Source organism: Mustela nigripes, chromosome 9 (genome assembly GCF_022355385.1).
Source record: "Mustela nigripes isolate SB6536 chromosome 9, MUSNIG.SB6536, whole genome shotgun sequence".
NCBI classification, from domain to species: domain Eukaryota; kingdom Metazoa; phylum Chordata; class Mammalia; order Carnivora; family Mustelidae; genus Mustela; species Mustela nigripes.
Window position 1 is genome coordinate 9,909,895 of NC_081565.1, and position 24,086 is coordinate 9,933,980.

The following is a 24,086-nucleotide window of genomic DNA, read 5'->3' on the forward strand; positions in this document are numbered from 1 at the left end:
TTGGGTGAAAGTATTGTCCAAGTCTCTGTGTTTTCTGATTTTTCTTTTTTGTCTTCCTGCTCCATCAGTTAGTAAGGGTGGCGTGCGGATTCTTCCAGCGATGATCACGGATTTGTCTCTTTTTCTCTTTCATTCTGCCGATCTCTGCTTCAGGTGTTCGGAAGCACTATTTTTAGGTGCATACATATTTAGAATTCCCTCAGGGAAGGCATTCCCAGGTGCAAAGAGCTGCTGGAGGCAGGGAGCCCGGTGACAGGCGCCACGCTGAGCGGTGCACGGGGCCTGAGTACCACAGTCCTGGACCGGGTGTGGCTCTGTGGCTGCAGTGTGGACGTCACAGCCATGTGGACTCCGTTCTGTGTGCCAGCTGGCCCCTCACTGGCTGGTTCTTGAGGGAGTCTAGTTTCTTCTTTTGTTTTAAAACCGAACCTGTTCCCCGTTGCCTTCAAAAGGATTAGCCTGCGGGCCCAGTGTGCCCCGAGGAGGAGTGCCCGGGTCCCGGGCCGTGCCTGGCAGGGAGGGGCTTGGAGTCCAGTTCCTGCCCTCAGCTGCTTTCCTGGCCTTCGCTCAGTCGGCCTGCCGGCCTCTCCCCGCTCACTCTCCCCAGAAAAGGCTTCTGCCCTCTGCCCCCACAGGGCCAGGCTTTCAAAGCTGCATCTCCTGCGGCAACAGAGCCACCCCTGATGAGGAGGGGTGTTGTCTGGGGGTGGGGCAGGGTCCCTCCGCTTGAATTCAGGCGCCCGTTGTTCTCGTCTTTACTAGAGATGGACTCAACGGAAGGTCAGTTCTGACAACTCCATGGTTGGAGCCAGAACGCCCCTGGCCAGGAGGCTGGCCTCTCCTTCCACGAACCAACTTGTACTTGTACCGGCATCAGTGGAAAGGGAAGTGTCAGTAGGGGAGATAAGTAGCTCACAGAACCAGAAAGACCTGTCCGACAGGAACCAGGGGGTGCGGGGCCTCAGGTCTCTTTTCTCCCTGTGTCGTGCTGTTTCCTACCCTGTCAGTTACCCAAGCTGTTGGCCTTGCTTCTCCACGATGCCCGCTGAGGCCGACAAATTGAGTGGACATCACCACAGCAGCTCCAAGCTGGTAACATGCCAGCTCCGGAAAGAGGGCTTCTCCCCTCAGGCTTCACCTTATAAAAAAGGCATCTGATATAACAAGGAACTTTGGTCCCTCTGAGGTGACAGAGCCACCCCTTGGACAGGTCAATTTGGCCAGGGGCTGCAGTACTGTGATTGGCTAGGTCCGAACCACGTGTTTATCTCGGTAGCCACAAGATGGGCGTCTCGGTACTGGCAGCCCCACCAGCACCACCTGGAACTGCGGGGTGGAAACGGGGAGGAACAGCGATGAGGCTCTTCCCCCCAGAAATGCGGTGATCCTGGGTTGACCTGAAAAACAAACTTCTCTGACCAGAACAAAGGCACCTGAGAAGTCTGGGGACTGAGCAGTGAGCCCGGCTTCTGTCGCAGGAAAGAGAACTGCTCTGTTTGTCCGGAGATCGTTCCTGTGCTCCGGGGAAGGCTGAGGCAGCCCGGGTCCACGTAGGAGATATTCTGGGCGGCGGAGACTGAGCTCAGGCAGGTGCTGGCTTGCAACCCTGCTGTCCCGCTAGCTGTGGGACCGCAGGCACATGAACCTCGCAGAGCCTTTTTCTGTTCTATAAAATAGATAATTTTGATGAGTTTGTGGCATTTTGTCCTATTACAGTTCAGTAATTGCTTCTTATTTTTCCCGTTATTGGGTTGCTCTAGTCTGTTCAGTTGGGCTTAGGAGTCTTTCTTCTTGTCCTGTGTTGATTTCATTAGACCAGTTCTTCTCTTCAGGTTCTCAGTCCCCTAACCTCGGCCCAGGCACTGATGGTTGACCTAGGGGATAACCAAGCCCCTGCAGTGTGCCCATCTGCCAAGAGGCTGGTGGGTTGCCCAGCAGAACAGTTCCTGGAGGGCTACAGCAGGCATTGCGGGGAGAGGGCAGCCCGGGCGCCTGGAGGAGCAGGACGAACGTTAATCTGGCCCTGTGAGACCATATTCTTGATGGGCTTCAGGTAGCGCGCAGCTAAAAACTGTGAAATGAGTTTTGAGATGCAATCTCCTATCTGTTTTCTGTATCGCAGGAAGAATGGAGCCAAAGAGAAATTGTGAGTGTGGCCATGGCTCAAGCCCTGGACGAGGTGCGGAAGCAGAGGGAGGAGCTCCAGCAGCAGGTAGTCCCTCCAGACGCGGGGGACACGGGAGGGTGAGCCTGGGGTGGGGTGTGCCAGCCTCAGTAGGACCAGCCTCCCTAGGGGCTGGACCTAGGTCTCAGGAATGCCATCCACTGAGTGATTCCCCTGAGGTCTCTAGAAAGGTAGGAGAAAGGTGTCATAAAGAAAGCTTCACCCCACAGGATAGGCCTTTTTTGATTTTTGATGGTCATTTATTGTTCTTAAGCTTACCTGGCGAAAAGTCATATCTGGGTACCTATTGTGCTCTAATTTTTTTTAAGATTTTATTTATTTGACAGAGAGTACAAGTAGGCAGAGCAGCAGGCAGAGGCCGAGGGAGAGGGAGAAGCAGACTCCCTGCTGAGCAGGGAGCCCAATGCGGGGCTCGATCCCAGGACCCTGGGATTATGACGCAAACTGAAGGCACCTGCTTAATGGACTGAGACACCCAGGTTCCCCGTTATTGGACTCTTAATTCTGTGAGGGGGCCATCACTGGCCGCAGGCCCCCAAGACCGTATAATACAGCTGAGCTGTCAGGGGGAAGGCTGGGAAACGCCTTCCCTTTCAGACAGACTCAGTGTCAGGTCCCAGACCTGGTAGTTAATGGGCCCTAAGCCTTCAGTAAGTCCTTAACAAATGTGAGTCTTACTTGCCTCTGGAAAGGCTTTAGGATAATTACACCTTTCAGAGGGTTTAACAAACCTGTGTGACAGGGTCACGTGTATCAAATGCCGGGCATGTGGCAGGCAGGCAGGACCCAGAAGGCCAGGCAGAACAGCCACATGTCCGGGAAGCCCAGCGTAGGCCAGGTGGGCAGCGGCCCGGAGTGTGCCCAGACCAGCAGAACTGAGCTGGCAGGTGTTCCAGGCTGTGGACTGCAGGGACTGCTGTGGACTCACGGGGCCCCTTCCATGGGTAGGGGAAAAGTAGAGATTCCTTCTGGGGGAAACGGGGACTGCTGCCAACCACGTCATGTTGGTCTTTCTGTCCAAGGCTGCTGACCTCACAGCTGTCGTAGAGGAGAAGGAGCAGACTCTGCAGGAAAAAACCGAGGTGATTCTCCAGAAAGAGCAGGAGATTTTCCAGCTGAAGAAAGGTGAGGAGTTTTCCCCTGTCGAGCCTTCTGACCTGCTCCCACCCGGTGCCCCTGCCCGGAAGTGGCCTAGGCAGGAAGCGGCGTGGAGTCACCTGGCTGACGGTGCCCCCCCAACCCCCGGCCTAGGTCACGACTCTGCCCTGTCGCAGATGCACCAGCTGCAGAGTGAACTGGAGGCCCTGCAGAGCCTGAGGGCGGAGGAGGCTGAGGCTGCTGCAGCAGACGACGTGCTGAGGCTGCCCAGCCCGGACCAGGGCTTGGCACTGTCGGGGCCCGAGCCACACGTAAGTCCCCACCGGAGCCGCGGGCCGGGCGTGGTGGCCACAGTGTGCGCTGCGGCAGGACACGTGGCTGACCGCTGCAGTTGGCCACAAAGAAGCGGGAAGATGTCGGGTTGGGGGGTTTGCAGGGGTTGGAATTCCAGGAAGGCACAGCTGGTGCTCACTAGTTCCGGGCTGTGGGGCAGGTCACTGCCCTGTGCTCTAGCTTCCTGTCTTTAAAGCGGAGGTGCTTAACTGACTGAGAGCTCTCGGGTGTCGAGGAGCCCATCAGATGAGGCAGCACGTGTCAGGGCTCAGGTGTTAGAGCACGCTCGTGCGGCGAAAGCTGATTGTCCCTCTGGGAGGCACTGGACCGGATCGCCAAGGTTCAGGTGTGGTTCCTGGCCAGCTGCCTGTTCGAGCTCATCAGTCCACACCTCTGGAACTTTCCCATGGACCTTCAGCTTAACTTGACCATTACCTTGTCCTGGCTCTCAACTTGCTGTCTAGGTAACCTCAAGGGCCACGGGGGGCCCCGTGTACCAGCTTCCAGCAGCAGAGGGAATCCCAAACGGCGAGGTGGAGGTCATGGACCTAGGGCAGCTACAGAAGGAAAAACAGGACTTGGAGCAGCAACTTCTGGAGAAAAATAAGGTGAGGGCGCTCTCTGGCTCAGCTGTTCATCTCCCAGCACTGTCCTTGTATTTGTGCGGAAAACTGGCCAGTCCCTTTCTAGAGAGTTTGCGGATGCCCCGGGCGCGTCTCGGGGGAGATCTCCCCTCTTCAGCAGAAGGCCTGCCTGGGTTTCCTCCTGCGCTGCCTTCCTTTCACACCTCCCCGACTAGAGGTCATGTACAGGGTCAGAGCTCGAGCAGTAGTGACTTCAGATGTTCGCAGCCACCTCTCCTGTCACCAGTGGGTCCTACTGGACCAGATCCCTTCCCTCCCACTTCCTTTCCACGGCTGTGGAATGACCCAGTGAGGCCTGACTTCAAGTGGTTTTACCGGGGGGGAGGGGTGTTGGGGACAAAAGGAAAGTGGCCGTAGGCTGTCCTGTGCGTTTCTGCTGTTGGCGGAGGTTTAATAAATGTCATGACTCTCCGCCCTGCGAGCGCGGGGTCTTGTTCCATCCTGCTTGCCAAGGACTCCGGGAAGTCACGTGTGCTCACTGCTCATTGCTCAGCCTCAGTGTGTGATGGTGGGGAGAAAGTGCTCATTCCCTCTCCCTCTCTCTTGCACGCACACGTTTAATCTTAGTATGAAATATCGAATACAGAAAAGCAAACCAACAGCATGATGTGCCCCCGGGCCCAGCGCTCCGACCCCCTCTCTCCTGGCAGTCAGTCCCTTGCTGCGCGCTGCAGGCTTCGCACCCTTCCCGCAAGCCCAGGTGCTCCCAGGGACCCTAGATCGTTGCTGTACCTGTGCAGCAGTGTCTAAAAACATCTGAAAATTCAATCACCCAAAGCCAAACTTCAGACTCACCGTGCTGCCACCCTTTAGCTCAGTAAGGATGAAAAGTAAAACTCGTGGTGTCGTTCTCAACCCTTGTGTCTCCTCCACGAGCAACAGCCACACTCTTAGCCAGTCCTTGGGCTCTTCTTTCAAACTACACCCAAACTGAGCTGCTCCCCATACCCTCCACTGCTGCCACCCAAGGTCAGGTTACCATGGTCGCTCCCCTCCAGGCTGGTGTTGGGCTTCTAACTGGTTTCCCTGTCACCCCACAAATCCATCCCTCTGATGACTTCCTATGAAAGCCTTGTCTTTGCAGTGGCCCACAAAGCCCTGTGCGGTTTGACCCCTTAGTACTCCTTTTACTGCACCCCCTCTGCCGTCCCCAACACTCCCTCTTAGCCATACTGGCCTTGTCTTTCTGTGAATATTAAGCACCCTTCTGCCTCAGGGCCTTTGCACTTTCTGAGCCTTCTATCTGGAAGATTTTTCCTGCAATTCCCTTACTTCCTTCATGGTGTTATTTTGTCAAGGCATCTTCCCCGCTGCCCTTGGCAGCCCTCACCACCACCTGTCCCCTTACCTCGCTCTTTCTCTCCATGCTTCTTAATACCTTCTGATGTACTAAATACTGGTTATTGGCACTTATCCGTCCTGAGAGCAGACATTTTTCTCATTTTCCTTATTGTTTTTCCCAGCCTCCAGGTAGCTGTCTGCCACTAATAGTAGGGACTCAGTCGGTATTTGTTAGTTGAATTAGTCCATGAGCCAAAAGCCTAAAAAATCAGGTAATATAAAATAGCAAATGTACTTTCAAACGAGTGCCCAGGCTCTTGGTTAGCCAAGAGAATACAGACTGAAACAGCATATTACCATTTATAAAATAGGGTGTTTAGAGGCCATTTAATGTGCTTGACAGAAGCTGAGCCTCTCACAGAGCCGTCTCACTCTGTGCAGAGACTGTGGACATACCTCTGGAGAAAGCAGAGCTGACCATCGCTTTAAAATTGGAGGCTCAGGGCACCTCGGTGGCTCAGTTGGTTAAGTGACTGCCTTCGGCTCAGGTCATGCAATCAAGTCCCACATTGGGCTCATAAATAAATAAAATCTTAAAAAAAAAACAAACAAAAAATAAAGTGGAGGCTCAGCCTAGGGCATCCCCTAGAGTTACTATCACATTTAAAGTTAAAATTGAAGGGACACCTGGCAGGTTTTGTTGGTGGACCATGTGACTGTTGATCTCAGGGTCATGAGTTCAGGCCCTACATTGGGCATAGAACTTGCCAAAAAAAAAAAAGGAAAACTGTGGAAAGGTGTGAAAACTGATAAATGAAAAGCACTATTCAAAATTCTAGCTACTGGGGTGCCTGAGTGGCTCAGTCAGTTAAGCATCTGCCTGGGGCCCATGTCATGATCCCAGGGTGTTTGCTGCTCCCTCTGCCCCTCCCCCCAACTCACTGATTCTCTCTTCCCTCTCTCTATCAAAAATAAGTAAATTTTTTAAAAAACAGAAACGAAATTCTAGCTACTCACCCCAAGATTGGCGACATAGACTAGAAATCCACAGGAAAAACTAATGTTGATGTTACAGTTGTGAGACTTGGGTTAACATTTTTTTCTTGTATTGCTGATCATACAGTAAGTGCTTTCGTTGGGAAAACAGAGGTTAGCCTAGTGATCAGTGGAGTGTGTAACAAATTACACTTAAGGCTCGACACTAACTAAATTCACTAAAAAGAAAATTTAAAGAACAGATAAGGACAAAAAAACTATGATCTGTTACACTGTTAAAAGTAAGCATAAAAATTATGGTATTTCAGGAGAGCAGTGATACAGGATCATGGCACAGAATTATAATTCTGAAGAACAAAATGTTCTGGGGCGCCTGGGTAGCCCAATGGGTTAGGCCTCTGCCTTCAGCTCAGGTCATGTTCCCAGAGTCCTGGGATCGAGCCCTGCATGGGGCTCTCTGCTCAGTGGGAAGCCTGCTTCTCCCCTCTCTCTGCCTGCCTCTCTGCCTACTTGTGATCTCTGTCAAATAAATTAATAAATAATCTTATTAAAAAAGAAAAAGAATAAAATGTTCTGTCCAGAGGGGTTTCCAACTGCACTCCCTCCAAAGGCAGGCCCCAGAAACCATCCGGTGGGCTGAGGCCCTGTGAGGAGGCTAGGGCAGCCTGAGTGCTCCACAGAGGGGGTATGACAGTGGCCTTTGTGGGGCACGGTGAGCATGTGCATGCAGAACAGCCGGGGAGGAGCCCCAGGCCTGTAGGTGTGACAACGCAAGCCTCCTGGGAGACAGGGCAGGGTCTTAGAACAGATACATGAGGCCCCCAGGCAGCAGCTGGCTGTTCTGTTGTCCTTGGCACTTTAAGAATGGCGACATGTGCATTTAACAAGTGGTGTCTTGTGGGGGTGGGGCTTTGTCTCAGACCATAAAGCAGATGCAGCAGAGGATGCTGGAACTCAGAAAGACTCTCCAGAAGGAACTGGTAAGTGCCTCTCTTCTACCTCGTGCCTGTTGAAGCCCACCCATCCCCACTGATGTCAAGAGGCTTCTGGAAAGCCAGACGTTGGCTGGTGGGACAATGGCCCTGCTAGCTTGAACAGGCTTCTGCCAAGTAGCTGTGGGACTGTGGGCACTCGGCGGCCTTGCCCGAGCCTGTTGGTGCTCTTGAGAAGTCGGTGACGTGATCGTGCGCCGCGTGTGGACCGGACGGTGCCAGGCCCAGACTTAGAGGAGCAGCGCCTCTGCCCCTTGTGGGGTGCTCCCTGCCCCAGAGGTGTCCTGACCCGGGTAAAGGAAATGTCTGAACGTCCCCTGATGACCTCTCCTTCATCAGCGGCCACCCCAGCTGGAGGGGCCGAGCCTTCCTCGGGCCCAGAAGGCACTCCCTGCCTATGGGGGGCCCTGTCATGCTGCCCTGCGCTGGACCTGGTAAAGGAACAGCCCGTGGTCACCATGTGGGCCCTGGGGATCTCCCGGGGGGGTTTCACACCTGACTCGGGGGTTCACTGTAGCATCTTTCCTTTGGGTTTTCAGAAAATCAGACCCGACAACGAGCTCTTTGAAGTCCGGGACAAGCCTGGCCCTGAGATGCCGAACATGGCTCCTTCTGTCACGAACAGCGCAGACCTGACCGATGCCCGCGAGATCAACTTTGAATACCTGAAGCACGTGGTTCTGAAATTCATGTCCTGTCGGGAATCTGAGGTAGAGGCTTCTGAGTCGCCTGTGGGGTAACGGAGTACCCGGCTCATTGGTCTGAGCCTCGCGTGGCCTCCCCCAAGTCCGTTTCTTTCTTCCTCTCCCACATTCCGATTTGGCCGCCAGTGTGGATGCCTCGTGCTTTCCCTGGCTGGCCGTGACCCGCTGACTGCCGCGCGCACCGGGGGGCTGAGGAGGGTTGGGTGCTGAGTCCCGGGAGCTGAAGCGGCCCCACATTCCTGCACCTGCTGAAGAGCAGGGCCGCGGCTGCAGGGATGTCCTGGGGATGGCGCCGGCTCCTGGAGGTAAAGATGGAGGGAAGAACGGGTCATTGTGGTCAGACCGGGGAAAGCCCAACGTGGCCCTAAGCGAAGCTGGCGGGAGTGGACCTGGGAAGCGCTGCCATTTTGGGCCCCCGACCGCCTCACTCTGCCCCTACCAGGGCCCACGGCAGCAAAACTTTCTTTGTTCCAGGCTTTTCACCTTATAAAAGCTGTGTCAGTGTTGCTGAACTTCTCACAAGAGGAAGAGAACATGCTCAAAGAAACCCTGGAGTATAAGGTAGGTCTCCGCGGGCTCGTAGAAAACTGAGTTACAGCCCGGTGCTGGGGGCGGCCGCGAGCTCCCCCGACATGCGCTTGATTCCTGCACGCACGGCCCCACCGTGCCCCGCCAACGGGCCTGGGGCTGTCCCGGACACTGTCACTGACACGTCTGACGTCCACAGCCCCAGGTCTGGCCTGGCATCCAGACTTTAAAAAAAAAAATACAATATTCAGAAGGTACATGCCGAAGGGATAGAACAAAAATACATTTCAAGGCAGAATTACCTGGTTCTGGTCAAGTCCATGTTCTCCGGCTCCCCTGGCGTCCTCAGAACAGGCTTGGGGCCCCGCAGACCAGTCAGTGCAAGCAGCGTCTTCACCGCGAGCTCCCGCGGGGCGTGGGGGTGCCACAGGGCGGCCTTCGGGCTTCCTCTGCCCCTCACCCCGGTGCTCACCTCGAGCCCCTTCTGTTTCAAACACAGATGTCGTGGTTTGGGTCCAAGCCAGCCCCCAAGGGCAGCATCCGGCCCTCCATCTCCAACCCTCGGATACCCTGGTCCTAGATGGAGGTACCGACAGGCGAGCGCCACACGGTGACACTTTTTCTGTGAAAAGAACACTGACACACCAGTCCGGGTGGGTTTTTAATCACTGTAACTGCAGTATTTTGTACAAGCGTCAAAACATTGTTTACAAGACTTAAGGCCGCCTTCCCGGCAGACGGACCCGAGCCTCGGAGCTGGCGGACCCAGTGTCCGTGCGCTCGTGAGCCGGAGGGTCCTGGCGCACCCCACATCTCCCCAGCGCTGCTCGCATCCCAGCTCTGGCCGCCGCCCGTCTGCACCGGGGCCCGCCAGAGTGTCCGCGTTCACGCTTGAAGCTGCAGCGGCCGCCTCGGGCAGGGAGGAGGCCCGGTCCAGCCCGCGGAGATGGCTCCGGGCGTGAAGGCGGCCCGGCGGAGTGGCGGTCGCGGGCCTGCCCCGCCTGCTTCTGCCACACACAGCAGCTCGCTGGACTGGGCTTTCCCGGTTAGCATGTTTGGGGTTGGATGAGCTAGAAGAGGCTTTTTAACCCTTCCTCTCAAGAAAACATTATTTCACCTTGTTTCCCAAACCACCCAGAGCTTTAGGCGTGCACATCTCTAAGGTACTCTGGGGCCAGGGTGGACTCCTGCATATGCAACTCTGACAGTATCTCACCTTACTGAGGAGAACTAGCAAATCTATAAAAAAGATCCTTAGTACCAAATACACTCAATTGCCTTTTTAATGAATGTACTTGTCTTGGATAGGTTGCTGGTAAACCATTTTAAACTATTTTTTATAGCTAAAGTTCTTCGCTATTATAAACATGTCTCTGTATCATAAAATCCATTTAACTGGTGTTCTTGAAGGCAAATCAGAGCATCAAGAGGAAACTATTTCTAGGATTGGGACGCCTCTCCCTTTTTTAATTTCACTAGCATTCTGTGGTCTCTGCTTCCCTCTGAAGCAGTGGTGGTATTTCGTTTGCTTTGCTTTTAACTCCGTGTTGTAAGACTGAGCAAATGCTAATCCCGTTTGCTGTGGTTAAGGACTGTCTGCTCCATTCAGGGGAAGCCGTCGTGGTCCCCTCCATCCTCGACCAAAACATCGCCTTGTATGTGGAGCCACCCCCTCTACCCCCAACCCCTGCCCCTATCCCTGCATATTTAAGCCAACACTACATTCCGGCCTCCAGACAGCCCCCCACTGGCCATAGTGCGTGACAGCAGGCCAGTGGCTCTGGCAGGGACCCTGAAAACTTGTTCTCTTACTAAGGAAAGGGGAACGTGCTTGCACTGGAGAATACACAGTACGGACTCCCAAGAGACTGCTAATTGATTACGTTTGACCCAAGTTTCACTGGTTAAATGAACCAGTGAAGCTCCTAAATTTATTTTCAGTTAGCCAATGATGTAAAGTTACGTTTCTCAAAAATGCATAGGGTTAAAATACGTAAAATATAATCTCACGGGAAAACAGGGATTTGCCGAGTAAATGTACTACAGGTCCGCAGACCCGGAAGTACCCAGCAAGGGCAGCGTCACCGTCCTCTCTGCTCGGCTGGCTGCCGCCCTCCTGGTCTCCAGTCACCTACCTCCTCCCGTGGCTCCTCCCTGCACATGGCTCTCCTGGGTTTAGAATATTAGTTTTCCTTTCTCTGGTGGGGACACAAGATAGGAATTGCTTCTGTTCTGTAATTGTGGTAAGAGGTGGCTTCTCCAGCTGTTCCAGGAGTCTCCCCACGTTGGGTGGCTCAGGGCTTCCCAGCGGCTCCGAGACAGCGACAGCGCAGGGGGTCCCCTGTTGACTCCACTGTGGCCTCCCTGCCCACAGGCCCCCCGCAGCTTTCACTCGGCCTGGACTGGCTAAGGGAGGCTTCATTCTGAGTAGGCTTTCCTCCTGCATGTCCAATCTCCTTCAGCTTTAAGAGGAAGAGTGGAGTAAATATTCCAAGTGATTCAATGCACTTTTACTTGTATAAAACGTTCTGTGATACAGTGTGTATAGCCCTTTATATGAGCATCGGAGTTGGATCACTCTCCATGTTGTAAATAGGACTTGTACTATCTAAGACTGCTGTAGAAAATTCATTTGTGGTGTCACTTTTTGATTAAAGCTCTTTAATCGAGATGCAGCTTCAGTGGGTTTTGCTTGGGTCTGGTGTATCAGTATTTGACTAAGGAAATTTTAGTCCTTTGTGTCTCCTTTTTAATGCTCTGAGGCAAATTTCCTGGACTATGGAACAGACCTTCCAGTTTGGTGAGCAGGTGTGGGGAGAGCAGCGAGCTCGGAGAGCGTAGAAGCTCCGTGTCCTTTCCCCTACGCTCCCAAGTGCTCGCTTGCATCTGGCTGTTGCTGGAAGTACAGAAAGGGGAGCGAGGGGAGACGGCTCTAGAACATTGGTCTTTCAGAAAGCACTCCCACCCCGCATTTAGGTAAATATATGTGATTTAATGAAGGCAGCAGCCTAGTCCTACCTCCCAGGAATGGAGGTAGTGGAGGTTCTGCAGAGGAATTGGAAGGATTGTGTCACTTTGGTCAATGTCTTTTCTCCAAGAACCACATCAGTGGGGTCTCTTAACGGAACGCAGACTGCGGTTCCATGTGCTTAGAAGGTTACAAACACATCCTGCTCTTCAGAGCAGCTGGCTGTTAGTGGTTATGGGAACCAAATGTTCCTTTTGTATCTATAGGCTGATGGTACGTTTCTGGCTTTTAATCCTTTTAAAAAAATTTTGTCAGCATCTCAGTAAGGGTGTTCCTGCCACAGAGCCCCAGCCAGCGTCAGGAGATGGTGACCAGGCCCTTGTGGGGCACGCGCCCAAAAGACTCCACATGTAGTCACACAAACTAAAGACTTTAAAAGCCTAGATCAATTGAATGTTTAGTACTTTATTAAATAAGCTTCAAAATTACATACAAATCAAAGGAGTAAATCCAATAAATAGTTGTCCGCCAAACTCTGTCCCCACAGCAGCCCGCAGCACGGAGCCCAGGCCAGAGGTACTGCGGCGGCAAGAGGGCCGGAGGCCACGCTCACTCCCCGGACCGGCTCTGCGGGGCACGCCCACCCCACATCAATTTCTCATTCATTACCATCCCATTCCGTACTCACTTTACATACATGAAACACACCGCAAAGTACATACTAATAAGCCAAGAGCTTTATTGATGCAGCAGGCACTTTACAATGAATCCAAGAGAGCCCGTCTTCTCTGGGAAGACGGGGCATCTGTACAAACCCTCGAAGTTTTACTACTTCAAAAACACAAGCTCTCCCTTTGACCACAGCCCTTGGATCTGTACCTGCCTCGATGGTCCCTCCCCCACGTGAAACAGGCAGAGCACACAGGTATACCCGACCAACGCCGGCCAGCTGCTCTGGTAGACAGTTACGTCAGTTGTATGTTACTCGTGGACAAAGGCATAGACTATCAGATCCTGCAAAGGATTTAGGAAACAGACGAGTTCTCCCTCCACCTTGAAAATAAAATACACTTCAGCGGATGCATGTCCTGAAATACTTTAGTTGGAAGTTCCTAAGAAGATGGTCCACTGGCAATCCCTTCTTCGTCAGCCTGTGCATCCAAAATTCTTCTCAAGGTAACATGAGTCCTTTTATTTTTTTAAACAGTCTTTCTTGCTGTAAGAACTCTTATAATGGAGCCTAGTCCTCCTACTGCTAACGCCTGTGGGGGCAGGAAAAGGAAAGGAATCAAATGAGACGTGGCTGACCCAGGGGGAGCCCGGCTTGTTGGGGGACATGGCACCCATCACAGCTGCCTCCCCGAGCCCTCCTTAGAAATGCCAACAGGGCTCAGCACCAAGTCGCCTTAAAGGGACCAAAGTGCCTGGCCTCCACAACAGGCACCCGGCTTGCTCAGTCCCTAAGTCGCACAGCCACCACCCCCTCCGCAAGCCCCGTTCACCTTCTGGCCAAGCAGGCAGAGCATGCCCAGCAGCACCACCAAAGGCCACTGCAGCCCAGCACCGAGGCTGCCCAAGCGGCTGAGCCCCCCCGAACTCAACAGAGCCTCTGGGGAAGGGCCTGGTGTCAGTAGTAGCCTGGCCTGCGATAATGACGAGCAGGCTGCCCGTAGTTCCGCAAGGGGGAAGCTGGCTGGCTGAAATGCCTTCTTCTCGTAAGGACCTGAGCAGAGGACAGGCACAGCTCTTCGTGCTTCCGGTGGCTCAAAGCCCTATTCAGTGAACATCCAGGTTTCTGCCACTGCCCCCTCCGACCTGGTGAGGCCGAGGCCAGAGCAGGAAGCCCTGAGAGTCCGCTGGAGGGCTCAGCCTGCATTCCATCCCTGTGACCTGCCCCCCGCCGCCCACCACCACAAAGAAGCTGCCTCCCTCCCACCTGGGACTCCCTGTCTGTCTCCCCCTGCCATGTCCCCTGTCCCCAGGACATGCCTGGCACAAATCAGCAGCTAAAGCAACTGGAACTCCCAGAACCAGGGAACCCCTACCAGGTGCTGCCACTGGAGAAGCGACCAGATGTCCTAGGTTGTTTAAGGTGTAGCCCCTTACTCTCCAATGCCTAGCACACTGTCCCGTGTTGGTCCCGGAACCTCTGGCCTCCTGACGTCAAACCCTGGGGCAGGGGCCAGGCGGGCACAGGCCACCTGTGCGGGCAGTGTGCTCACGTACCTTTTCATGCCACTGGAGTAACACTGCGCTGCTGTTTTCTGTGGGCTTCTCAAAGCCTTTATAAATGTACTTCATTAGCAAGTCAATGCCATTTCTGTCCAGAGACTGGACGGCCTGCTCAATTTCACTGCTCTTAAAGTTCGTGAGCACTTTCAGCACCACGCCCTGGGCTCGCTCCTGTGAAGCAGAGAGAAAGGGAGTGACGGCCGGAGCCCAAGCCCAGGCACACCCACGCCCTCCCAGACAGGCACAGAAATGCCAAACCGAGCGGTCAGAACTCTTAGAAACACTGTCCCCTTTCTCGTTTATCTGGGACGGTTACGATGTGAGCGGCCGCTAAGTTATTCCACGTCTTTCGGGGAGAGTAGGTGGTCTACGGGAGAGAAGCGTCCCTGCTCCTGAGGACACCTGCAAGGCTCAGGCTCCCCAAGATCCCAACCGTGGAGATCGGTTTTCTTCACAGGTCCCAGAAGAGCTGCAGCTCCCCTCTGCGTTCACCCCAGTGAGAGACGGGCCGTTTCCCCCCACCTGAGAGGTGCAGCCATGGCTTACGTCAAGACGCTATCACAAGACAGCAAAACCCCCGCTTCAGAGAGACCCTTTCCCTGGAGCAAACTTTTGACAGCTTCTAAACTGGTGTGATGTGATAAAGCAGGATCCTATCTTCTCAACGTTTGAAAAGGCAGGAAATCCTAAGAGCACTAAATATCCTTACACAAGTAAAGCCTATTCGATAACCTTGAAAGCCAAACCACTGCTAAGTCCCACGGGGCAAGCTAATTTATAGTTTTGCTAAGCAGCAAGGGCTGGGTCGACTTCTCGCCCCAGGAAGCCCTGGGGAGGCGAGACTGTTTCTTTGGGGAGCTTTTACTCTAAACGCAGACAGGCCTGATGGCAGGAGTGCCAGGAGGCTGCCATGGAAGCGCTGCCCAGTGCCAACTCACTCCCTCAGGAGAGCCTCGCTGAGGCGGACGCACAACAGACGCCTGTGTGGAGCCCCGCGGAGCCCTCACTCAGCTGTGACACAGACCGTCACGGTCACGGCCCAGGCCCGGTGGCACCCGGCAAAGCCACAGCCGCACCCGCTTTACCTTCACGGCCTGATTCTTGGTGTTGACGGGAGAGTTCCGCAAGGCGGCATGGAAGGCCCGAAGCATGTCCCCTGTGCATCACCACCGGTTAAGGACGGTCCGGCTCAAGCATGCCCACACCTTTGTTCACAAACTCATTTCAAAAACAGCTTGAGAGAGAGGACTCAAACAACATCCACATGCCCCCTCCCCTGCGCCCCACTGCGGATGTCAGGTGTGGCCAGAGCCCAGTGAGAGAGCGGCCTGTAGCTCCCCAGAGCCACACCAAGAGCAGAGGGCCCCTCTACTGTGCAAGGCTGCTCCTTCTGCCGCCCCCAAAACGCATATGGACACTCCTTCCCTCCCACCCTAGAAGGCAGGAGCAAAGCAAGTGCCCTCTCCGGGTGACCCGCGATAGAGGCTGACTGAGCCCACTGGCACCTGCTCGGTCCTGGGCACCGGGTCTGCCCTGGGACTCCTCACCACGCTGATGCGAGGCTGGCCCGCCCACCTGTCCGTTCTCAAAAGGGAAGGACGAAGGCACAAATGGAGATCTCCTAACGCTTAATCCAAAGTTTTATCAACGCCACTGCTAAAGAAATTAAGATGTCCTAAAATTGCTATCTTTCAAGACCCGCCCGGGTCTGTGACGTCCCAACTACTACTAGAAGGGAGATTTATTAATCTAAAAGTTTTTCCCCAAAATACGAGTCAATCTGCCCCACTTCCCTCAACCTTAGTTGCAATCCTGACACATTCTTTGCTGAGGTCTGAATGCAAAGCACTGACAAGAAAATGACAATCTGGGTTAGGTCCCCAAAGGTGACACCTATTTTAAACTGAATTACATCAGCCAACTTTCATTTCCTCATCTGAAACACTGGCTTCAGCCAAAAAGCTTCAAAAATAGAACAAGGGAATGGCTTCTGCCCAATCAGGTCTCTACTCCTGGTTGTGCAGCGATACCTACGTGTGAACAGAGCCTCCGGAGCAAAGCCCCGTCCCTTCCTCCCTGGTGTGGGCTCCATCCTGACTGTGCTGGGCCCACACCACCCAAGGGCCACACCCGCTGAGCTCCCCACCCCCTGCCGGGCCCGATCCACCTTCTCCGATGGAGAGGCAGCCCACCCCGTCGCTGCTGGCTTTGGAACTCCCTCTCCTCGGCCAGGCAAGGGCCAGTCTGGTATCAGCCACTGATAACTTCTATCTTGGCACTGTTTTCGGATGTGGCGTCCCAGAGCAATACAGTCTCAGCGGCTTAGTAGGAAACGGAGGCCGGCTCTCCCCGCGAACCAGCGTGGCTGGCAAACAGAATCTTTGAGGGATGGATGGGGGGTCCCTAGTCCACGGGGGCAAAAAGTCACTGCTTTAGTTACCTCGGTAGTGCCAGTCCACCAAGCATTTGACATAGGTGTTGATGGATACAGGCCCTTTAGCAGCTTGGGGAGAACCGGGGAGCAGGGAGTGCACAGCACGTGTCAGGCTGGGCCCCAGGTTCAGCTTACAGAACATCCTGTGGAGACTGGGGACTGCTGCCCCTCATCTCTAGGTCAGGGTTTCTCAACCACAGCGCTTTTCACATTTCAGACCACATGGCCGGTGTGAAGTCTGCCCTGTATGCTCACTGCACTGTATTTAGCAGCAACCCTGGCCTCTGCCCACTAGATCCCAGCAGCGTGCCCCAGGTCGGGACAATCAAAATGTCTCCAAACAGTGCCAGATTTCTTCAGGGAGAGGAGAGAGTGTGCAAAATTATTCAAAACCACTTCTTTGGACACATCCGTTCCTGAGACCAGAAGGTTCTTCAGTGAGGAAGGAAAGGAATGGATATTTAAACTCCCTACAAGGTCTCAGCTCCTGTGCCAGGTGCTTGCACATGTCATCTCAATACTGCTACCAACACTCCGGGACAAGAATCATTATTCTCATTTGAAAGGCAATGAATCTGAGGCTCAGAGAAGGAAAATGACTTCCCCAATGTCAAAAAGGTAAGCTGTCCAGCTGGCGTTCAAATCCAAGTGTGCCCAACTCCAAAGCTAAATTCTCTACCAAATCCCCTACTGTTGTTCTACCCAAAGACCCAAACTATAGTCCAGGATACTTGCTGCGTGCCCAGCACTGTGAAGCCTCTGCAAGGTTGTTGTGATGCTCCCACGGAACCTGTAAGGGCAGCCTTGTCCCCCTCCTGTTCACAGGAGAGGATGCTGAGGTTCAGACCGGGTATGAGGTCATGCAACTATACCACAACAGAGTTAGATCTGCATGGATACATGGCCCATGTTCTAGTTCATCGGGGTGATTTCCTACCATGACTCAATTCCCTATACGACATAAGACTGGCCTCCTCCTCCCTACCCTCCCCCACTCCAATTAATCAATCTCTATCCCTAATCCTCTGGCCTCTGTTCTAAGCTCCTAGCAGCCTACTCTGTAGTTTAAATTCGGTGATCTAATAGAAGTCCAATTCCTGGCACATGGTAGGGACTCGGAAAATACCAGTTCCTTCCTACTCCCTCCCTGGGCTCCACACGTGCCAGGATTTCAGTTCTCCTTGCTAACCTCCCTTTCACCAATCCCGAGGTAGACAGTCTATGGTAACAAGGTTTCTGACACTGTCACTAGTGGAGAAACGGCCACCAACTCAATGTGCTAAACCTCAGCCTCCAATTAGCCTCAAGGAACCTGTCATTAGTCAGGGGGTGTACCAAGAGATGACCTTCAACAAGTATCTGTAGCACCAGGACCAAGACAGCAGATAACCAGACTCTGTTCTCACCATCTGGGGATGGTCCTGGCCATAGACCCAACCCTGGAGCCTTTTTGGTACTGCTTGCCCATAAGCCATGTCCTGCACCAGGCTGCAGAATCAATCTTCCCTCGCGAGGGTCCTTCTCGCGACCCCATTTCATCAATGGGGTAAGCAGGGTGGTCCTGATGGGGCAGGAAATACAGGGGTTGAATCCCCACCTTTGAAAGCACATTCCTGTTCAAACAAAATCTGGAAGCACATTCCTGTTCAAACAAAATCTGGTTTTTGTTTCAAAGGCACACTGGAGGAACCCCGCAGGACTCCTCCCTAAGGTAGTCCTCGGGCCTGCCTTCCCAAGGTGAGTCAACTGATTAAACACCCAGAACCTGATTTATATACAGCATCAGCATCCGACCCTGCCCTGGCAAGTGCGGGGGAGGGGCAGGCACTTCCTGTAACACCATTTGAATAGAGAAAAATCCTTCCTGTGAGAATAAGTTAGTTTCCTGTGCTCAAACGGCTAAGGGACCAAGCAGGCTGTGACAACCACCTCTATTTTTAATCCTGTTTTCTAAATGCCTGCCTTATGCGGCCACAAGAATAGTCATTTCCAGTCATGAGGTTCTACTTTTACATTTCACTTGGTGCTGTCTGGATTGTCTTAGCTCTCAACTACTAGTTCTTCCCGGCTTCCCGCACAAGAAGGCTATTTCAGGGAGGGAGCCAAAAGTGACTTCTTGAACGTGGCTGAGACCATCAAGCTCCACTGCCCAGGGTGTTCACAGGAAACCGAGAACAGGTGAAAAAGAGTGGCAGTAAGACTCCTTGTGGGGTGGGAGGGGCACAATCTCTCACCTCACGGCTGGACTAAGGCTCCAGCCTTCGCTCCCCCTTGGTTCCTTTCTACCCCTCAGCCATCCACCCACCGACCTTCATGTGCTGCTGCAAGCCGGCCCAAGAGGACTGTGCCCGGGAGCCTTCTAGGCCGCTGAATTACTCAGCGGGGCTCACCTCGGCCCCTCCCGCCCATCTAGCTCGAGAATGGCCCCATTTCCTGAAAGGGGGGATGGAGTGAAGGGGAGCCAAACGCACAGTCTGCGGGGATAAGGAGACAGGGGGGGGGAGAAAAGAGGGCAGGCCTCGCGGTAGAGTGAGGAGCCTGCGGGGCTGCCAGGGTGTCGGGCGTGCTTCTGGGGCTGGTGAGCCGGCGGGTCCAACCCGGGCTAGGTGCCGCGCTGAGGGAGGATCCGTGGGCCGGAGCCCGGGACAAGGGGAGCCCGGGACAAGAGGAGTGGGAAGACCAGGTGAGAGGAAAGGGGGGCATACCCGCAGTAAGGGAACCTGGCCCGAGGGAGACCGGATGGGAAGGGACTTGGGAGACGGACCTCAGGGGCCCGGGGGTGAGAGGAGTACGGAGACCGGCCTGAGGGGCGCCCGGGCCGCCGCGCTGGGTAAGGATATTGCCGCAGAAGGCCGTCCACCTCGCTAGGGTCCGGGCCTGGCTCGCCCGCCGCCGCCGCCGCCTCCTCCTGCTCGTCCACGAATTTGTTCTCGTCAAACTCGTCGATGTCCACCCGACGGAAGCGCGAGGACAGCGTGTTCCGGGCCATGGCGGGGACTCGGCGCCCGCTCAGCCGGCTCCGCTCCGGGTCCGACCTCGGCTCTACCCAGCTCGGTACCGGCTCAGGCTCGGGGGCGGGAAGCGGCCGCCCGGCGCCTCCTCCACCTCCTCCGCGCGCAGACGCCGCCGCCCGCCCACTTCCGGGCTACGCCGGAACCGGAAGGGCCGGTGGGAGGGAGGGGCGGGGCCTGGGGGAGTGGCTGGAAGCGCTGGAGAATCCGCGGGATAATCGACCAGACGGCGCGCAGTCGGACCCTCGTCTTTGGGGAGCCTCATTCTTGCGGTCTGAGGAGCGGGCACTCTGTCCCCGCGCAGACCGAGCATCGTGGACATCATAACTGCGCTCGGCTTCCCTCCTGAATCCGAGGAGCTCCCGGTACTGGAAGGGACCTGCGCGGACACAGCCGCGGACCCGGTGGGTCATCATTGCCCAGATGGAGGGTGCACGGGCCCCCAGGAGAAGGCTCCCGGCTCTGCTTGTCGAGTGCTGGGCAGACTTCTTTGAGAAAATAATCTTCGAGCTGAAGCCTGAGTAGTTCTTACAGCTCCAGGAGTGACGGGGTGAGGGACCCTAATTCTCGGATTTTAGGAAACTTGAACGCCACCACAGACCTCGGAGGAAGTTGCCTCTCTGCCTTGTACACAGTGACTTTGTTGTTAACGGACTGGGAAACTTTAAAGACGTTTAGAGTGTATCCAAAGTGCTGACAACACAAAATATTGGGTTTTGGACCCGCGAGTGTAGTGGTCACCTGGACCTGGCGGGTCGGGGGTTGGGGAGAGGAAGATGACCCTGTGATCACCGACCTAACGGAAAGGGCAAGGTCCTGGGGGTTAAGAAGTCAGTCCTGGCTGGAGAGGCATATCCTGGTGGGAAGCCAAATCCCCAGAGCATGAGACGGGGAAAGATGAGAACGAGGGGACTAAGGGCAGAGTGAAGGACGACTCTGTGCCAGGATTGAGTGCCTGGAGAGTTGCTCGAGGGATTCTTTTTTTTTTTTTAAGAGTGAGTTTATTTGACAGATGGAGATCACAAGTAGGCAGAGAGACAGGCAGAGAGAGAGAGAGGAGGAATTAGGCTCCCCGCTGAGCAGAGAGCCTGATGCGGGGCTGGATCCCAGGACCCCGGGATCATGACCTGAGCTGAAGGCAGAGGCTTTAACCCACTGAGCCACCCAGGCGCCCCAGCTCGAGGGATTGTTAATAGGCCTTAACCTTAGATTAAATTGGGTCTTTTTTTCATACAGTTGTACTTTTTTTTTTTTTTTTAAGATTTTGTTTTTAAGTAATCTCTACCTCCAGCGTGGGGCTGGAATTTACAGCCCCAGGATCGAGTCACTTGGTCTACTGACAGAGCCAGCCAGGTGCCCCTAATTGTACTTTGGCGTTTAATAAAGGCCAATAGTTACTGAAATATGACTCGTTTTTATTGTCCCCAATACTTTCCACTGAATTGTGTCTACAGATAAAAAAATATTGCCAGATTATGATGCTACCTAATCTTGGGGGCTAAAGATACAGACTCTTAGCTGGGAAGTAGGCGCTGAGTAAAAGTCTCAGGGGTCCTAGAAACAAAGCCCACCTGCCTTTCAGCTCCATTTCTTGAAAGAAATCTTTATGACTCAGGCAGGGTACAAGACAGCAGAAATTGATAATCCCCAGAACTTCCTGGTCAGAAGGAACTTTAAACCAGAAATGTTGGCATGCCAGCGTGGCTCAGTCAATTAACCGGCTGGCTGCCTTTGGCTAAGGTTGGGATCCAACCCTGCACTGGGCTCCCTGCTCGGCAGAGAGCCTGCTTCTCCCTCTCCCTCCGCTCACCGCTCTGCCTACTTGTGCTATCTATCAAATAAATAAATAAATAGAATCTTTTAAAAAATAAATAAACCAGAAATACCCATTTTACAACTAAGGATATAGCCTGTTCTAGTGAAAGCAATAATGACCCTACTTATGACTGTGGATCTCCCAGCCATGGAGGCAGAATTTTAAATGTCTTTGTCAGGGATGACTGCATGCTGAGGGTAATAAAATCACACAGTGCCTGGCAGTACATTAGATAAAATGGTCAGAGAGGTCTCTGAGGGGTACCTGGGTGGCTCAGTGGGTTAAGCCTCTTCCTTCAGCTCAGGTCATAATCTCAGGGTCCTGGGTTTGAGCCCCGTGTCGGGCTCTCTGCTCAGCGGAGAGCCTGTTTCCCCCTCTCTCTGCCTGCCTCTCTGCCTGCTTGTGATCTTTGTCTGTCAAATAAATAATAAAATCTTAAAAAGAGAGAGAGAGTTCCCTGAGGAGGTGACAGTGATCAGGGACCTGAAAGAAGTGAAGGAGGGAGCCAAGCAAAAGCCCAGAGATTGGGCTGACCTGGTATATTCACGAGACAGAAAGGTCATCCTGGAGTGCAAGAGTGAAAAGAGATGAGATGGAAGTGGGTATAAAGAGGGTGCTGTAAGGTTTTGTAGGCTGAGGAAAGGATGTGGTCTACCTCATGGGACAACACTGGAAATTCCAGGCAGTGACATGAGCTGACTTAAGTTTGAAGAGGGTCCCTTTAACAGCTGTCTTGAGAATATATGAGAATATAAGCCAATAGTAGAGAGACAGTTTAAAAGGTAACACCAGGGGGCGCCTGGGTGGCTCAACTGGTTAAAGCTTCTGTCTTGGCTCAGGTCATGATCCCGGGGTTTGGGGATCCAGCCCCGCATCGGGCTCTCTGCTCCGCGGGGAGCCTGCTTCCTCCTCTGTCTCTGCCTGTTTCTCGGCCTACTTGTGATCTCTGTCTGCCAAATAAATAAATAAAATCTTTAAAAAAATAAAAATAAAAGGTAACACCAGGAATGCTTGGGTGGCTAAGTTGGTTAAGCAGCTGCCTTCTGCTTGGGTCATGATGCCAGGGTCCTGGGATCGAGTCCCACATCAGGCTCAGCGGGGAGCCTGATTCTCCCTCTGCCATCTGCTCCCCCTGCTTCTGGGCTCTCTCTCTCTGACAAATAAAATCTTTAAAAAAAATAAATAAAAGGTGACATCATCAGTCTAGGTGACAGGCAATGAATGATAGCTTAGGCCAGGCAATTGGCATTAAGAGTGGCGGGAATATGTTATTTTGAAAGTAGAGGTTGCAGAATTTACTGGTGTGCTGGCTATGGCATTGTGAGAGAAAACAGGAGCCACCGATAACTTCCAAGTTCAGAAAGATGTTTACAGTCATTAGCTCTAAAAGAACTATAAACATTTGGAAAGTATGACAGCAAAGTCTCTGCACCATTAAACTTCCTTTTAAGACTAATCCATGCCAGGATTGCCCTCTGTCTGCCCTCTCTTCCCCATACCCATCCACTTCTTGGAAGCCTGCCTCACCATGGTCTGTAGCAAGGCTCATTAATTCATTCATCCAACAAGCATCCATGTGTTGGGCCTGGAAACTAGATAAATAAATCAGATGTCAGCCATGGATCTACCAGGGAACTTCCAGGCTGGCTGTGGAGACAGACACATAAACATTTAACTCAGGATATTTGGGGCTAAAGAGAGGATTGCCCGGAAAGCTTAGGACCTGGGGCACTTGGCCAGCTCAGTTGGAAGAGCACTACTCTTGATCTCAGGGTCGAGAGTTTGAGCGCCATGAAAGATGAAGAAATTACTAAGAATAAACAAATAAAGGACAACAAAAGAAAAAGTATGGGACGAAAGGGAAGTAGTATCCCGATTTAGTCCGATGGGCTAAGTCCCATTTATAGAGCCCCATAAGGGAATGGAAGGCTTACTGGAACTTGACAGCAACAAGGGGGCAACCTGGCTTTCACTAAGCTCTAAGAGGTGTTGGTGCATCTTTGTGTACAGCAATGAAGTGACACTAGAGAGATTCGTGCTTGCTGGTTGAGACAACAATGAAACTGCTCAGTCAGAAAGCCTGAACATCTTCCCTGCTTTGTGAATTTCCCTTTAACTTTCAGCGTTCATTCCGCTGGGTACATTATGAACTGAAGAGTTCCTTCCACTGGGTGCATTAATACCAATGATCTTTTGAGTGACTGTTATACATTAGATCTTGTGCTCAGTTTTACGTGGTCCTAATCCTCAAAAATACCCGTTTCACAGGTGAGAAAACTGAGACTCAGAAAGGGGAAGGGATTTGCCAAGAGTCTCCGCGAGCAAGCACTAGGCAGCAGAGCAAAAATTTGAAACTGGAACGGTTTCACTAAAACAACGGCTCTGAATGCTCTTTCCCCTGCCACAAGCTGCCTCCACTAGAACGGTTTATGGAGTTGGAGGTACAGCTGTCTGATCCTGCCTCTCCCCGCCCACTTCGGATTTTAAAAATTCTTCCAAGGTAGAAGCCATGTTAATTCATCTTTGAAAACCCTCAACCCTCATCCCCTCCACCCCTCGGGTACTGGCGCCCAGCTCAGAGCAACAGACTGCGCATCCTGCAAGGTCTACCGAATGAATGAATGAACGAGTAAAGGACTAAAAGGAGGAATTCGAGTCCTCACTGTGCCATCTCCAGTAAGCAGCCGGTCACCCGGGCCTCGGTTTCCCCAAGCGCTCTGCTCAGGAGACGAGGCCGACCAGGGGAATCGCAGACGCGGCGCTCCTCCGGGCGGGGCTAAACCGGCTGTACCCAGGAGCTCCCGGAGGCGAGGCGTGTGGAGGCGTTGGGGGCGGAGCTAGGGTTCCCTCGCTGCGGGGCCATT

At 53.4% G+C, this 24,086-nt stretch overlaps 2 protein-coding genes across 4 annotated transcripts in view; one reads left to right on the forward strand and one right to left on the reverse strand.

Annotated features, from left to right (window-relative positions):
* Positions 1 to 11,432, forward strand: part of GOLGA1 (golgin A1) — a 47,972-nt gene extending 36,540 nt beyond the window's left edge. For both annotated transcript variants that reach the window (XM_059410825.1, XM_059410826.1), the window contains 8 exons: positions 2,123 to 2,212; positions 3,208 to 3,310; positions 3,437 to 3,594; positions 4,081 to 4,224; positions 7,458 to 7,517; positions 8,069 to 8,239; positions 8,708 to 8,794; positions 9,261 to 11,432. In XM_059410825.1, the coding sequence (XP_059266808.1) occupies positions 2,123 to 2,212; positions 3,208 to 3,310; positions 3,437 to 3,594; positions 4,081 to 4,224; positions 7,458 to 7,517; positions 8,069 to 8,239; positions 8,708 to 8,794; positions 9,261 to 9,341 (894 nt within the window). In that variant the 3' untranslated portion in view covers positions 9,342 to 11,432. The remainder of the gene's footprint in view (positions 1 to 2,122; positions 2,213 to 3,207; positions 3,311 to 3,436; positions 3,595 to 4,080; positions 4,225 to 7,457; positions 7,518 to 8,068; positions 8,240 to 8,707; positions 8,795 to 9,260) is intronic.
* A 1,012-nt stretch (positions 11,433 to 12,444) lies between these two features.
* Positions 12,445 to 19,548, reverse strand: ARPC5L (actin related protein 2/3 complex subunit 5 like). Of its 2 annotated transcripts, XM_059410831.1 has the most exons (4): positions 19,235 to 19,541; positions 15,047 to 15,118; positions 13,956 to 14,132; positions 12,445 to 12,991 (listed from the first exon to the last, which is right to left on the reverse strand). In XM_059410831.1, exons 1-4 carry the CDS (start codon positions 19,382 to 19,384, stop codon positions 12,929 to 12,931), a joined length of 462 nt encoding a protein of 153 aa, XP_059266814.1. In that variant the 5' UTR covers positions 19,385 to 19,541; the 3' UTR covers positions 12,445 to 12,928. The 2 variants fall into 2 exon arrangements, with proteins under 2 accessions (XP_059266814.1, XP_059266815.1); XM_059410832.1 differs by lacking the exons at positions 12,445 to 12,991; positions 13,956 to 14,132; positions 15,047 to 15,118 and adding exons at positions 15,470 to 17,210; positions 17,802 to 17,956 and having other exon boundaries at positions 19,256 to 19,548.
* Positions 19,549 to 24,086: the final 4,538 nt, after the last annotated feature.

What these genes read in the sequence shown, in the direction of transcription:
- ARPC5L (XM_059410831.1), bottom strand. Translation starts at nt 19,384, where the DNA reads ATGGCCCGGAACACGCTGTCCTCGCGCTTCCGTCGGGTGGACATCGAC. An exon ending in TGGACGGCCTTCTGCGGCAA is followed by an intron (nt 15,119 to 19,234) that starts TATCCTTACCCA and finishes TGGTGATGCACA; the next exon opens with GGGGACATGCTTCGGGCCTT. An exon ending in CCAAGAATCAGGCCGTGAAG is followed by an intron (nt 14,133 to 15,046) that starts GTAAAGCGGGTG and finishes TCTGCTTCACAG; the next exon opens with GAGCGAGCCCAGGGCGTGGT.